This window comes from Phoca vitulina, unplaced genomic scaffold (assembly GCF_004348235.1).
Source record: "Phoca vitulina isolate PV1807 unplaced genomic scaffold, GSC_HSeal_1.0 scaffold7, whole genome shotgun sequence".
NCBI lineage: Eukaryota > Metazoa > Chordata > Mammalia > Carnivora > Phocidae > Phoca > Phoca vitulina.
In genome coordinates this window covers 11,085,691-11,102,033 of record NW_022589710.1, presented here as the reverse complement: position 1 = coordinate 11,102,033, position 16,343 = coordinate 11,085,691, and the positions used below count along the sequence as shown (strand labels likewise).

At 37.3% G+C, this 16,343-nt stretch overlaps 1 protein-coding gene across 2 annotated transcripts in view; it reads left to right on the top strand.

Moving 5' to 3' along the window:
- BAZ1A (bromodomain adjacent to zinc finger domain 1A) overlaps positions 1-16,343 on the top strand; it is a 93,371-nt gene that overhangs the window by 25,712 nt on the left and 51,316 nt on the right. For both annotated transcript variants that reach the window (XM_032404939.1, XM_032404938.1), the window contains one exon: positions 9,180-9,323. In XM_032404939.1, coding sequence (XP_032260830.1) covers positions 9,180-9,323 — 144 coding nt within the window. The remainder of the gene's footprint in view (positions 1-9,179; positions 9,324-16,343) is intronic.

Sequence of the window (16,343 nt, the reverse complement as noted above, 5' to 3'; positions counted from 1 at the left end):
GTACCCATATATTGAACTTCTTTTTTCATGAAGAATGGATTTTTAGATGAATTTTTACAGTTTTTATTATGGTTGAGGTAGAAACAAACTATAAAATAGGTCTTCTTTGACATAATTTTCGCATTACACAGCTCTCTGGTCTTCTGATAAGTATCACAGGACTAATCTATACTTCATTGAGATCTAACAAGTAGACCTACTTCAATTAGCCTTTCTCATGTGCATTAATATTTTTAGAAAAACAATAAATGGTTTTCTTTTAAGCTGAAGAATAAATTAAATAACTTACATTCAGATCAGCCTTTATCCTAAGTAGTCTAAACTAATAAAGTTTTATTAAAGCAGTACTTTACTTACGATAAAATTCATTTTTAAATGTATAGTTGTGACTTCTGACAGTTACGTAACCTACCACAATAAAACATAGAACATTTCTTCTATTCCCCAAAAGTTCTGTTGTCCCCCTTTGTAGTCTACCCTTGCCCCCACCTCCTACCCTAGCCTATATGACAACCACTGATCTATTTTCTGTCCTTATAATTTTGCCCTTTCCAGAATATAAATATAAATGGAATCTTGGGTCTGACTCTTTTTTTTCCCACTCATCTGTATGTCTATCCTTTTGCCAATACTACAGTGTCATTATTTACTATAGCTTTTTAGTATCTTTTATTGATTTTTTCCTGTGATGTGAAATGAATGCTTTTAGTTAGAGTTAATATTTCCTAATGTTTATCATTAGTATTTTTAAATTAAACTTTCTATTTTGAGATAACTGTAGATTCACATGCAGTTGTAAAATAATACAGAATTTCTCCCAGCGGCACTACCTTGCAAAATTGTAGTACAGAATCACAACCAGAATATTGACATTGATATAGTCATGATAGAGAACATTTCTATTACTACAAGGATCCCTCATATTGCTCTTTGATCACCACAGCCACAAATCATAGATTGTTAAATTTATTTTCCTTCTTCAGGTTTTCAGTTTTCTGAAACAGATATGACGTGAAATCTGTATTGCCAGTGACAAAGTAACTTTCAAGTTTGAAAGTCTTATTCAGCTTTATTGGTTGAATTGAAAAACAGTACTGTGACTCAAAATAAATTTAACACATAAGATGTTTATAAACAGATCAGTTTTTAATAAAAATACCTAGTACACCTAATAGTTTAGCGTTTTTTCTTATCAGCTGAGATTTGACTTGGGTGCATATGATAGAAAGAATTTTAATGGCATAAGGAAATAAAAATTTTTCATGTAAAATTAAGTACCAGAGTTGCAGTGGAGGGGTGGGATGCAAGTCCACAAAGTTGTCAGGAACGCAGGTTTTTTCCTGATTTCTGCTCCATCATTCTAAGGTTGTGACCATCGTTTTCATTGTTCAGGGTGGCAGCAAGAGAGAGGGAAGGCAAGAAGCTTGCTTCTCTTCCTATGTCCGTCCTTCACATTGCAGCCAATTTAAGTGTTCTATAATACAAAATGTTGGTGGAGTACCTGGGTGGCTCAGTCGGTTGGGTATCGGACTCCGATTTGACTCTGGTCTGAGGGTTGTGAGATTGAGCCCCAAGTCAGCTTGAGATTCTTTCCCTCTGCCCCTCCCTGCCTCGAGCTCATACTCACTCTTTCTCTCAAATAAATAATTAAAATCTTTTAAAAAATAAATACTGTATGTTGAAACGAAAGGTCACTTGCTGCTAAAACTGTAGTGACATTTTATTGTATTTAATGTTTACTTGTCTCTGATCTTCATATGTTGGTCTTGCCTTCTCATAAGGCTATCATGTCTTCTTACATGTTGGTGTCACTATGCCAGGCTAACATAAAGCTGAGCACACAAACACTTTAAATGCCTGTTAATATGAATATACTAGTTGGAATTTTAAAGTATTTTGGTGAAGCTTTGATAAATTTGATTTATACTTCAGCCTAACTAACTCTTATGGCTTTAAGATGATAATTTTGAATACTAAAGAGCTTAAATAGCATGCCGACAATATCCAGGTATTTGACACTTATTAGAAATATGTAGGATTTAACCCGTGTGTCTCATACCTAGGATTTTATTTCCAAAGATTTTCATTTGAACTATATATCTTTTAATAATAAATTTAACCTTTAATAAGAATATAATGATTTTTTTTTTAAGTAGGCTCCACACCAGCAGGGCTTGAACTCAACGCAGGGCTTAAACGCAAGACCGAGCTGAGATCAAGAGTCTGTCTGACTCTTAACCCACTGAGACGCCCCCCAGGCACCCCAAGAATCTGATGGTTCTGATTATCTTAATGATACTTAGGTTTACAATAGGTCAAATGCCAATTGGAAAAATAATAAGACCTGATTCTCTGGTCCATGAAGAGTCTCAGAACAGTTCAAAATGAAACATTCTTTGAACTACTCTGATCAGTATGTCTGAAAAGTGAGCAGTTAACAAAGCAACATTTTCTGACCTCTTCTTCCCACTGACGAGTAATCAACATAATTCAGTCTTCTTGTTTGAAATAGCAGACTTGTTGAGCGGTCTACTTTCCTCCACTTAAATTAAGTATCACATAACCACCTTAATTTGAGGGGTTTTTTTTAACTCTGAACTTCAAATTAAGCATATATACTCTGTTTCTACCTATAAAGTTGAAGTAAGTATCCAAGCACAGCATTTTAAAATAAATGTTCTTGACACCTGTATTACAAAATAAAGGTTAATGAGGCAGCACAGGGAGCAGGTATAAAGTATGCCGTATTCCATTTTTAGAGACCCAAACAGAGATAGTCCCTTATGTCAAGTAAGGCTCCCCAAGTTTCTAGTCTTCTTTCCTTCTGCTGTTGACTGTTTGTCTTCTACTCCAAGTGCCTTGTAAAAACTCTGCATATGTTTCAGCTGTAGAATGTTTTATAATTTTGCTTTACTGAATTTGTATTTTGAGATATAAATTGAACTATGACTGTTAAAACAAATTACTTTTAAAACAAAACCAACTTTTGGGGGAAGAGGTATATACCATATTCTTATAAAAGGCTATTTCCTTGTTTCGTTTGTCACTGTTACAGCTTTATGGCTAACTTCTGCCGTGTCCTCATTCTGTGCTGACTGCTGTTCCACAGACTTGCTTTCACACTTAAAAGTGTTTAAGTCATAAGCACTTTAGGAGCCTCTTGACTGCCTGGGCTTAAAGCTCTGAAATACCCTTGCGTCAATACAGTGTTTCTGTTCCCCCTCCTCCGCCCCCCCCCCCCCCCCCGCTAGGTGTGGATTCGTGATTCTTTAACCTTTTTTACATTCCAATCTTCTTTGGACTCACTAGAACCAAGAAACTGTAGCAGATGGATTTGAAAGACATGGACTAAGCCTAATTAGAAATCTATTAGAAGGTATTGACTTGACATCTTGAATAGTTAACTGAAGTTTAGCTTAGCACCAGCGAGAGGCCTGGCCTTGATTAGATTAGCAAGAAATGCTAAACCTGTGGTTTGTGCAAAGTTAATAACATTGCTAATAACTAGTATAATTTATATATAAAACATTTCCTACATTCTCAGCTATGTCTCTATACTGTACTGATTTGCTTCTCCCTTATTCTGTCAGGGAATTGTATTTCTGTTATTTTTCTGTTGTTTTTAAATAAATTAGTTGTTGAATTCTTGTAGTTCTGTGGGCTCTACTGGGGATCATAGACTGTTCCCTTCAGTAGACTGTCAAACCATTTTAGGCACCACACCAATCATACCTGAGCCTGGAGCAGACCCATTTCTTTGTTTTTCCTTCGTGACTACCACCACCATCACAACTTAGGGCTATTCACCTGGGCTCTGCCAGTGAAAACCATTTTTTTGTAACTTGAAGAACCTTGTCATAAGTTCACTGAAGAGCTTCCTTCATCACCACAGGGAACTCTCAGCCAATCATCCCTGGATGATACCCAGGCCCTTCAAAAGTGGGTCCATTTGAGGTGAAGGGGGTTAAGAGATACAAACTTCCAGTTATAAATAAGTCACAGAAATGAAAAGTGCAGCATAGAAAATATAGTCAGTAATGTTGTAATAGCATTGAATGGTGACAGATGGTGACTACACTTACCATGGTGAGCACTGCATAATGTATAGAATCGTTTCATCACTATGTTATACACCTGAAACAAATATAACATTACATGTCAACTATACCTCAATAATACATTTTTTAAAGTGGGTCCATTTAATTGATTCCTTGCATATTTTTGTGCAATTCATGTCACTAAATTACAGAACCTTTTTATTATTAGGCTACATAATTGCCTAACATTTTTGATAGGATTTCCTGTAGTTGTTCTCTTTAGAAACACTGGTTTATTTCTGCCAACCAATGGTGAAAGTCAGCCTGCAGTTCTTTTTACACCATTTGCATTTGCTACCAATTTAGGCTTGATAATTGAGCCTTCCTAAGCTTTATTGTTAGAACAAAAAAAAATTATTAAAAAAAAATGGTAAAATCAACATAAGATTTGCCATTGTAATCATTTTTAGATGTATAATTTGGTGTCATTAAGTACATTCACAATGTTATGTAACCATCACTACTATTTCTAGAACTTTTTCATCATTCCAAACAGAAACTCTGTACTCATTAAGCAATAACTCCCCATTTCTCCCTCCCTCCAGACCCTGGTAACCTTTATTCTACTTTCTGTCTCTATGAATTTTCCTATTCTAGATACTTCATATAAGTGGATTCATACAATATTTGTTATTTTTTGTTTGGCTTATTTCACTGAGCATAATGTTTTCAAGGTTCATCCATGTTGTAGCTTGTATCAGAATTTCATCCCTTTTTGTGGCTGCTCAGTATTCCACATTTTGTTTCTCCATTTACCTATTGGTAGACATTTGAGTTTTTTCCACCTTTTGGTTATTGTGAATAAAGCCCTTATGAACATTGGTATACAAGTATCTGCTGAGTTCCTGTTTTCAATTCTTTTGGGTTTATACTTAGAATTGCTGGGTCATATAATAATTCTGTGTTTAATTTTTTTTAGGAACCACCATATTGTTTTCACAGCAACTACACCATTTTATATATTCCCACCAGCAATGCACAAGGGTTCCATTTTCTCCATATCCTCACTAACACTCATTATTTTTCATTTTTTGTTCTTTTAATAATAGCCATCTTGGTATAAAGTGGTATCTCATTGCAGTTTTGATTTTGTATTTCCCTTACGATTAATGATGGCTGAACATCTTTTCATGTGCTTATTGCCATTTGTATCTTTTTTGGAGAAGTGTCTATTTAGGTCCTTTGCCTGTTTTTGAATCGGGTTGTTTGTTTTTTGTTGAGTTATAAGAGTTCTTTATATGTTCTGCCATGTCTTTGTCTGGTTTGTGTATCAGGCTAATGTTGGTGTTATAAAATGAGTTAAGTGTTATATCCTCTTCAATTTTTTGGAAGATTTTGAGAATTGGTATTAATTCTTAGAATGTTTGGTAGAATTTGCCAGTGAAGCTATCTGGTCCTGGGCTTTTCTTGTTGGAAAGTTTTTGATTACTCATTCAGTCTCCGTACTACTTATAGATCTATTCAAATTTTCTATTTCTTCTTGGGTCAGTTTTGGTAGTTTGTGTGTTTCTAAGAATGTGTCCATTTTATCTAAGCTATCCAGTTTGTCAGCATACAATTGTCCATAATCTTTTCTTATAATCTTTTTTAGTTCCAGTAAAATCACTAGTAATGTCCCCACTTTTACTTCTCGTTTTAGTAATTTGAGTCCTCTCCCTTTGTTCTCAATTCTTTAAGAGCAAGTTGTAAAGGAGTCACATATGATACTTTTAATTGAACCTATATAACACTCAGAATGAGGGAAAATGAGCCAAGAAAGATGATGATTTGAGGGCTGGATTCACCTACATAGTCTATATTTTGTTGGTTCTTAAATCTTGGGGTGCTGTAAAACCAATTGCTTTCTTCAATTTGGGTATAGTGTAAATATTTCCTAGCAGGAAATCCATGGTCCTGGTTTTCTCTGTGCCTAACAGCACTATTAGATATTTTAGAGTATACTAAAGATGTACTTCTAATGGAGAGTTAATAAGCACATGATAAAATAAATGTACACTAATGAAAATATGTGCTATTATTTTATAAAAATTCACCAGCTTCCCAAAATGAGTCTGCTCTGAATATACTGTTTGTCTTTCTGGAATTGTATGATTCCCTTTATTTTGGCTGTAAGTGAGAGAAATTAATTTTGAAAAAACAGGCAAAAGGGTCAGTTATCAGTTTATTGAATCAAAGGAAAGATTAAATAGCTAAACCTAAGATGAGCAAAGCACAGCTAAGTCTGAGGAAGAACAAGAGTAAGAGAATTGATTGCCTGTAATATCTTTGTCATCTCTCCTCTCTTCTCTCTTGTTGGCTTCTTCTTCTCGCTGCAGTTACATGCTTCTCATGGCAGGAAACATGGCTGCCAACAGGACTGATTTTTGCTTTCTAGATTCCAAATTTTAAAATCTTGGAAAAGATTGGGGCGCATGGGTGGCTTAGTTGGTTAAGTGTCCAACTCTTGATTTTGGCTCAGGTCATGATCTCATGGGTTGTGAGATCAAGCTCCATGTCAGACTTCATGCTCAGTGGGGAGTCTGCTTGAGATTCCCTCTCTCCTGTCCCTCTGAGCACCACCCCCCGGCACACATGTGCTCTCGCTCCCTCTTCCTCTCTCTGAAAGTAAATAAATCTTTAAAAAAATAAAATAAAATCTTGGAAAAGATGTATTGGCTCAGCAAAAAGGTGCCCACCCAATATCAACTAACTCTGGCCAGGACCCTGTGGGAACATGACAGCTCTACTAGCAGCCATGTGGAGGGAGGTAGGGTATGGGAAGAATGAAGTTCCTAGGAGAATGGGGATGGTGACTAGATAGGCAGTTTTATGAATGCCCACAATATATCAAAACGTGTTTATGGTACGTAGGATGACCAAATGAATGATAAATAGCTAATTGTCTAATCTTGAACCACTTTTTCTCAGAGAAAAGGGATTTACCCCATTGGTAAATGTAGGTGTATATATACTTAAGATATTCTTAGTTAATAAAACCTCCCCCAGGATTGCCTAAGAGTTGTTTTCTCTTCCCCTCTTCTCTTCTCTGCCCCCAAGATCCTGGCAACCGATTATCCACTTTCTGTCTATGGATTTGCCTATTCTGAATATTCCCTATGAATGGAATCGTATACTATGTGGCCTTTTATTTCTGGTTTATTTCATTTAGCATAATGTGTTCAGAGTTCATCTATACTTCATTTTAATTTTTGTGTTGAATAATATTCCATTGTAGATATACTACATTTTAATTATTGCAAATTGGCATAGTAAAAATGGGATAGAGAAATATTTCAGTTGTGGTGAATATGTCTGAAGTTGCAGCCCATAAAATCCAGATAGAGTGGGCAGAGGTTAAGGAACTCAAACTAGAGGCAATAAAGAAATGGGCAAAAGAAATGAACAGACATTTCTCCAAAGAAGACATCCAAATGGCCAAGAGACACATGAAAAAAATGCTCAGCATCACTTGGCATCAGGGAAATCCAAATCAAAACCACAATGCAATACCACCTCACACCAGTCAGAATGTCTAAACGAACAAGTCAGGAAACAACAGATGTTGGTGAGGATGTGGAGAAAGGGGAACCCTCCTACACTGTTGGTGGGAATGCAAGCTGGTGCAGCACTCTGGAAAACAGTATGAAGCTTCCTCAAAAAGTTGAAAATAGAGCTACCCTATGACCCAGCAATTACACTACTGGGTATTTACCCCAGAGATACAAATGTAGTGATCCGAAGAGGAACCTGCTCCCCAGTGTTTATAGCAGCAATGTCCACGATAGCCAAACTATGGAAAGAGCCCAGATGTCCATCAACAGAGGAATGGATAAAGAAGAAGTGGTATATATGTATACAATGGAATACTACTCAGCCATCAAAAAATGAAATCTTGCCATTTGCAGCAACATGGATGGAACTAGAGGGTATTATGCTAAGCGAAGTAAGTCAATCAGAGAAAGACAATTATATGATCTCACTGATATGTGGAACCTAAGAAACAAAAGAGAGGATCATAGGGAAAGAGAGGAAAAAATAAAACAATAGGAAACCAGAGAGGGAGACAAACCATAAGAGACTCTTAACTATAGGAAACAAACTGAGGGTTGCTAGAGGGGAGGGGGGTAAAGGGATGGGGTAACTGGGTGATGGACATTAAGGAGGGCATGTGATGTAATGAGCACTGGATATTATATAAGACTGGTGAATCACAGACCTGTACCTCTGAAACCAATAATAACATTATATGTTAATTTAAAAAAATAGAGGCAATAGAACTAGTGAATAGGAAATTTTATAGAGATCAAAAATGCCAACAAAAGCTACAGTGAGAATAAAAAAGGTTATGATCAGGAAAATTTCAGAATTTAAAATGTTGGATGCTTTGAAAAACTGTAAGATCCAGTCTGTATAATGACATATTATGCCAGTATTTGATTTTCTAAGCAGTAACTTTAGTTAAGAATATAATTGCTGGGGCGCCTGGGTGGCTCAGTTGGTTAAGCGACTGCCTTCGGCTCAGGTCATGATCCTGGAGTCCCGGGATCGAGTCCCGCATCGGACTCCCTGCTCAGCAGGGAGTCTGCTTCTCCCTCTGATCCTCCCCCTCTCATGCTCTCTGTCTCCCATTCTCTCTCTCAGATAAATAAATAAAAAATCTTAAAAAAAAAAAAAGAATATAATTGCTGGGACACCTACGTGGCTCAGTCAGTCGAGTTTCTGCCTTCAGCTCAGGTCATGATCCCAGGGGTTAGGATCAAGTCCCACATCGGGCTCCTTGCTCAACGGGAGCCTGCTTCTCCCTCTTCCTGCCTGCCTCTCTCTCTCTCTCTGACAAATAAATAATAAAATAAAATCTTTAAAAAAAAAGGAATATAATTGCTAAGAATCTTGATAAATTGACCTTTGTATTATTTTAAGTTGTAGCTAACCTTTGCTTAAATTTGATGTTACAGATTTTCTATTAATTTGGTTACATCAATGAGTCATGGTTTCTACAAAACAAAATATCTTTTCAGTTGTTCAGAATAATTAGATTGTTCTGAAATGCTTGATTATAAATATCAAATAATTTGCGTTTTTCAATGTATCATTTTCTTTCAGGTTACAGTGTAGGATTTTGGAAGTCCTCCCTCCATCACATCAAAATGGCTTTGCTAATGGACATGTCAGCAGTGTCGATGGAGAAACTATTATCATCAGTGATAGTGATGATTCAGAAACACAAAACAGTTCCTTTCAAAATGGGTAAGTGATTTTTATTAATTTTTAAAATGTATATCAGATTGGCTAATGATACCCTATTGATATCATTGGCTAATGATACCCTATCTTACATGCTTTAGCCCCACTCCGTCTGTTCTCCACAACTATCTAAATCTTTATTGCTCCATTCTGTTCCCTCTCTGCCTTTTCAGCATCTCAAAATTAAAAATGCTTTTTCCAGTCTGTCTTGTGTCTTTTTCTTCCCTGTTGTCAGTGAACAGTACCATAATAATCTAATCAGAAACCTAACCTGAGGCTGCTCTTTTTTTTTTTTTGAGCATAGTTGGCACACAGTGTTATATTAGTTTCAGATTTAAAACATAGCAATTCAGGGTTCCTGGTTGGCTCAGTGTGTAGAGCATATGACTCTTGATCTCGGCGTCGTGAGTTCAAGCCCCACATTGGGCGTAAAGCTTACTTTAAAAAAAAAAAAAAAGACATAGTGATTCAACATCTCTCTATACTTATGCTATACGACGTAGTGATTCAATACCTCTCTCTATACTTAACGCTCACCACAAGTATAGATATCATCTGTCACCCTACAGTGCTATTACAGTACCATTGATTATATTCCCTATGCTGTGCCTTTGTAGTCCTGTTACTTATTCATTCCATAGCCGGAAGGCTGTATCTTCCACTTCCCTTCACCCATTTTGCCCATCTCCCCCCCCCCCCCCCCCCCCGGACCATCAGTTTGTTCTCCGTGCTTAGGTCTGATTCTGCTTTTTGTTTATTTATTCATTTGTTTTTTAGATTCCACATACAAGTGAAATCATATGGTGTTTGTCCTACCCATGTTGTCACAAATGGCAAGATCTCATCTTTTTTATGGCTGCCTAAATTCCAGTGTGTGTGTGTCTTTACTCATTCAATGGAATAAATTGAGTTGCTATTGATGGACACTTGGGTTGCTTCCATATCTTGGCAATCATAAATAATGCTGCAATAAACATAGGGGTGGGGTGCATATATCTTTGTTAATTTATGTTTTTGTTTCCTTTGGGCAGATATCCAATACAGGAATTATTAGATCATATGGTATTTCTGTTTTTAATTTTTTGAGGAACCTCCATACTGTTTTCCACAGTGGCTGTACCAGTTAACATTCTTATCAATAGTGCACAAGAGGGGCGCCTGGGTGGCTCAGCTGTTGAGCGTCTGCCTTCGGCTCGGGTCATGATCCCAGGGTCCTGGGATCGAGCCCCGCATCGGGCTCCCTGCTCTGTGGGAAGCCTGCTTCTCCCTCTCCCACTCCCCCTGCTTGTGTTCCCTCTCTCGCTGTGTCTCTCTCTGTCAAATAAATAAAAAATCTTAAAAAAAAAAAAATAGTGCACAAGAATTCTTTTTTCTCCACATCCTCACCAACACTTATTTCTTATCTTTTTTATTTTTGCCATCCTGATAGGTGCATTTCCCTGTTTATTAGTGATGTTAAGATTTTTTTTTTTAAGTAGGCTCCATGCCCAATGTGGAGCCCAACGTGGGGCTTGAACTCATGACCGTGAGATCAAGACCTGAGCTGAGATGAAGAGTCAGACTGCTTAACCAACTGAGCCACACAGGAGCCCCAGATGTTGAGCATTTTTTTTTAAAGAATTATTTATTTTTAGAGAGAGTGTGCGTGCACGAATGGGGGGAGGGACAAAGAAAGAGGTGAGAGAGTCTCAAGCAAACTCCCTGCCAAGCAGGGAGCCTGACTCAGGGCTTGATCTCAATACCCATGAGATCATGACCTGAGCCAAGATCAAGAGTTGGACGCCCAGGTACCCCTTGAGCATTTTTTAATGTGTCTGTTTGCCATCTATGTGTATGTGTTCTTTTGAAAAATTTCTGTTCGGGTCCTCTGCCCATTTTTAATTGGATTATTTGGAGTTTATTGGCGTTGAATTGTATTGGTTCTTTATAAATTATGGATATTAACTCCCTGAGGCCACTCTTAACTACTTCCTTTATGTCCTTTGCAGCTGAAATATCAATAACTATCAAATTCTGTCCTTCAGAACCTTGTAATTCAACTTCTAACTTGAACTATTGTATCTATAACTAGCATTTGAGCATTTGCTGTCCAAGCATTGTGCTAATTAGTCACTCCTGGAAGAGTGTTGTTATCTTTATTTAACAAGAAGAACCTGAGCCTTAGAAATGTTAATTGGGGGGCTTGTGGTCCCTCTCGCTGTGTCTCTCTCTGTCAGATAAATAAATAAAATCTTTAAAAAAAAAAAAAAAGAAATGTTAATTGGTATTGCACAAGGTCATCTAGCTAGTACACCAAAAATGATTTCTAGGTGAGTGAATGAAGCATGACATGGTCCTATGTATTAAGTCTTTTGATACATCTCATTTGGATCATATGGTATTTCTATTTTTAATTTTTTGAGGGACCTCCATACTGTTTTCCACAGTATGATATATCTCATTTTTTCTTGAGTTGCTACTTTATTAAGCAGAAAAAGAAATTTATAGGTCTTTTGTTTTGTGTCCCTCATTGAATATAGGGTTTATGATGCAAAATTATTGAGTATTAGCAGCTCTGACAGTAGTTCATGTGTTTTGTTTGGAGTGTCTGAAGGATTATATCCCTTAAATGGAGTTAATTATGTATGAGTCTTGAAGGGTTAAATATAGATTTGTATATAAGAGACATTATTTAAATTGATGTTTAAATATGGTAAGCATTGGGGTGTCTGGGTGGCTCAGTCGTTAAGCATCTGCCTTCGGCTCAGGTCATGATCCCAGGGTCCTGGGATCAAGCCCCACATCGGGCTCCTTGCTCAGCGGGAAGCCTGCTTCTCCCTCTGCCTCTCTCTTTCTCTGTCTCTCATGAATAAATAAATAAAATCTTTTTAAAAAATAAATATAGTAAGCATTTATTTTTCTAAATTTTTTCATTTTAAAGTGATTTACCATTTAAGGCTATTTTGTAGTAACCTTTTTTTTATTTTTAAAAGATTTTATTTATTTATTTTGACAGAGAGAGAGACAGCAAGAGAGGGAACACAAGCACGGGGAGTGGGAGGGGGAGAAGCAGTCTTCCCACTGAGCAGAGAACCCGATGTGGGGCTCAATCCCAGGACCCTGGGATCATGACCTGAGCCGAAGGCAGACGCTTAACGACTGAGCCACCCAGGCGCCCCATAACTTTTTATTTTTTAAAGATTTTATTTATTTATTTGAGAGAGAGAGCACAGTGGGAGAGCACAAGCGGGGGAAAGGCAGAGGGAGAGGGAGAAGCAGGCTCCTAGCAGGGAGCCTGACGTGGGGCTCAATCCCAGGACCCTGGGATCGTGACCTGAGCCGAAGGCAGGCAGACACTTAACTGACTGAGCCATCCAGGCGCCCTTATTTTGTAGTAACTTTAAACCTAATCTTCTAATTCTTACAGATGCTGTGAGGTGCTTTAGATGAGGATTGTCTAGACTCTTAGGTTCAGCACTCTATTATTCAGCTCATTAATGTCCTTTCTCTTCCTTTTAGATTTCAATATGAGCTACATGCATAGTTTGTAGCTAATTTGTTACCTTGAGTACAAATACGCCAATTAATTCATAATCCCAACTAGTAATAGTAAATATTTTATCTGTTATATGTGGCAATATAAATTCCCATCAGTTCCACTTCTGCCACTTACAACGAGCTTATCACAGAGTATTATTGAATTTGACCCGTAATTTCTTGCCTAAATAGGTTGTGCCTTATTCCATGAATATAAGTACTTGGGATAGACACTTGGTATAGGAAAAGTGAGAAAGCTAATTAATTACTTTATTCACAGATATTGTAACCTGTTTGTGATTCTCAAAGAATCTGAGCCTTCTCTATACATCAACATCATAAAATGCCTACTTGTTTGTAGAATGCTACTGTATTCTAATATACCAGGAAGAGTGAAACATAATCATCTTTGGACCTTTGTTCTGTTATTTCTATTAATTCCCTAACCTAAGTGAGTAAGAAATTTACTTCTTCTAGGTTGTTCCCTGACAACAAAACTTAATCTGGAGTTTCTCATGTTTCAGCAGGTGGGTTGAAGGGATGAGAATGGAAGTTATTTATTGGGTATTTTCCATTAGTTGAGCTGTATAACAGCACCCACATATATTCTCTTATTTATTTTATTCCTCAGAACCATTCTATAAGGGTAGATGGTCATATTCTTTTATCACTGAGGAGAAATGGAAGTTCAGAGTTAGAAAAATTTTCCAGCATCACCTAGTTCATAATATCTGTGAGACATACTAAGGCAGCATATTTAGAATTAAGCCTAGGTGCTCAAAATGGTCACCAGCATTCCTGGGTTGGGGGGGGCGTTAAAATATATATAATATAATATTTTCTGTTTTAACTCTTTCAAGTGTATAATTCAATGGCATTAATTGCATTCACAGTGTCATACCACTATAACCACTATTCCCAAAACCTTTTCTTTACCCCAAACAGAAACTCTGTACCTGTTAGGTAATTATTCTACATTTCCCCCCCTCCATCTCTTGGTAACCTCTAATCTGCATTCTGTCTCTATGAATTTATGTACTCTAAGTATTTCATATAAGTGGAATCATACTGTATTTGTCCTTTCGTGTGTGGCTTATTTCACTTAGTACTATTTTTCAAGGTTCATCCATGTTGTAGTATGTTGAGATTTACAATAGAGCTTTTTGATATACCTGTCTATTTTAGAAACATGAGGCTAATTGTTGTAATCATTCCTTTTTATGGGTGAATATTCCATTGTATGTATATACCGCATTTTGTTTATCCGTTCATCTGTTGATAGACACTCGAGTTTTCACCTTTTGGCTATTATGAATAATGCTGCAATGAATATTGATGTATGGGCTCCTATTCAAGTCCCTGTTTTAAATTCTTTTGGTTATGTACCAAGGAGTAGAATTGCTGAGTCATATGACAATTGTTTAACTTTTTGAGGAACTGCCAAACTGCTTTTTACAGCAACTGCGCCATTTTACATACTTACCATCAGTATATAAGGATTCCAGTTTGTCCACATTCTCACCATCACTTAATGTTTTTCGAGTTTTTTGATTATAGCCATCCTAGTGGGATGGCTGGTATCTCAATTTTTACATTGGGTTATTTGTCTTTTTGTTCAGTTATAAGAGTTCTTTATTTATTCTGGTCATCAGAATTTTTTAAATAGAATATTTTGATACATTTGGGGGATCATATTGATTATTTTTTTCAAAGTCAATTTTACATCAGTAAAAGTAAGAAATTAAAGGCTTGACTTTTTATAAAGTTGCATTCCCTCAGAACAACATATTATTAGCTTACTCATCAGTCTGGACACTTACTGCAGAATCTGATTGAACTAAGTAGTAACTACGTATTTACCTTTGTAGGTCAGCTTTTGTTGGTGGGCAGCAGTCAAGGTTTTAGGAAGCAGGTCACTTATTTATTTTGAAGATGGGTGTTAACACCTTAAACATGTGCTGCTGCTGCTTTTTTTTTTTTTTAAGATTTTATTTATTCATTTGAGAGAGAGGGAACACAAGCAGGGGGAGTGGGAGAGGGAGAAGCAGGCTTCCCGCTGAGCAGGGAGTCTGATACGGGCCTTGATCCCAGGACGTTGGGATCATGACCTGAGGCTGAAGGCAGCCGCCTAACCGACTAAGCCACCCAGGCGCCTCCTAAACATGTGCTTCTTAAACTAAGTTTGTGAAAGAGACTATGAGAAAATTGTTACTCTTCTTATCACAAAGCCATGGACAAAGTCATAGACATAGCAGCCTTGGACATTTTAGTGCTCTCCGAATCTCAGCATTCTTGCAATACTCTCCAATATCTTTGCCAGAACGGAGTTCTAGAGTAATGTATGAAGTCATTTTCTCCTATCTAGCTATTTACCATGGGATTTATGGCAGAGCTTTTGAATATCAATCTAAATATACTTTTTTTTAAAATTTATTTGAGAGAGAGAGCGAGCACAAGTGGGATGGAGAGGGAGAGAGAATCTGAAGCAGGCTGCACGCTGAGTGCAGAGCCTGACGCGGGGCTCAATCCCACGACGACGAGATCATGACCTGAGCCGAAACCAAGAGTCGGATGCTTAACTGACTGAGCCACCCAGGCACCCCCTAAATATACTTAAGAATGAAATGAGGCTAATTTTTGTACCACTAGGATACTTTGTGTAGATTGTATAAGGAATACTTTAAATTTAGGATTACTCATTTATTTTATGTATGTACAAGCAAATTTTATTTTTAAAATTGACTTGCTAGTATTTATAGCACTAAATAAAAGATTGGACTACATTTTAGAGAAGATAATTTGCATCATATAAAATTGAAGTTAAGAGATTTAGGGTTTTGTCTGTAGTCTTACTCTTTGAAATATACATATTGTGTATCTGCTCTCGATGTTCCTTTCTTTACTCATCTCTTATGTTTGCCCATCAAGAATAGGTTAAGTAAGGGGTGGCTCAGTCAGTTTAGGCGTCTGCCTTCGGCTGGGGTCATGATCCCGGGGTCCTGGGATCGAGCCCCACATCGGGCTCCCTGCTCGGCGGAAAGCCTGCTTCTCCCTCTCCCTCTGTTTCTCCCCCTGCTTGTGTGTGCTTGCTCTCTCTCTGTCAAAATAAATAAACAAAATCTTAAAAAAAAAAAAAATGGGTTAAGTAGTTACACTTATGTCTGCTGTTGTTCCTTTCCCTCCAAAATTACTAATAGATATAAAGAAAATTTATATTTGAAAATCCTCACTTGTTAAGATCACAGTTTGTATAACTACTTGATACAAGTTTCCTTTCTTTCTTTGAGAGCAAGAGAGAGCGTGCAAGAGAGCATGAGCTCGGGGAGGGGCAGAGGGAGAAGCAGGCTCCCTGCTGAGCAGGAGCCTGATGCTGGGATTGTTCCCGAGACCCTGAGATCATGACCTAAGCCGAAGGCAGACCCTTAACTGACTGAGCCACCCAGGCACCCCACAAGTTTCCTTTCTTTCTTTTTTTTTTTTAAGATTTTGTTTATTTGACAGAGAGAG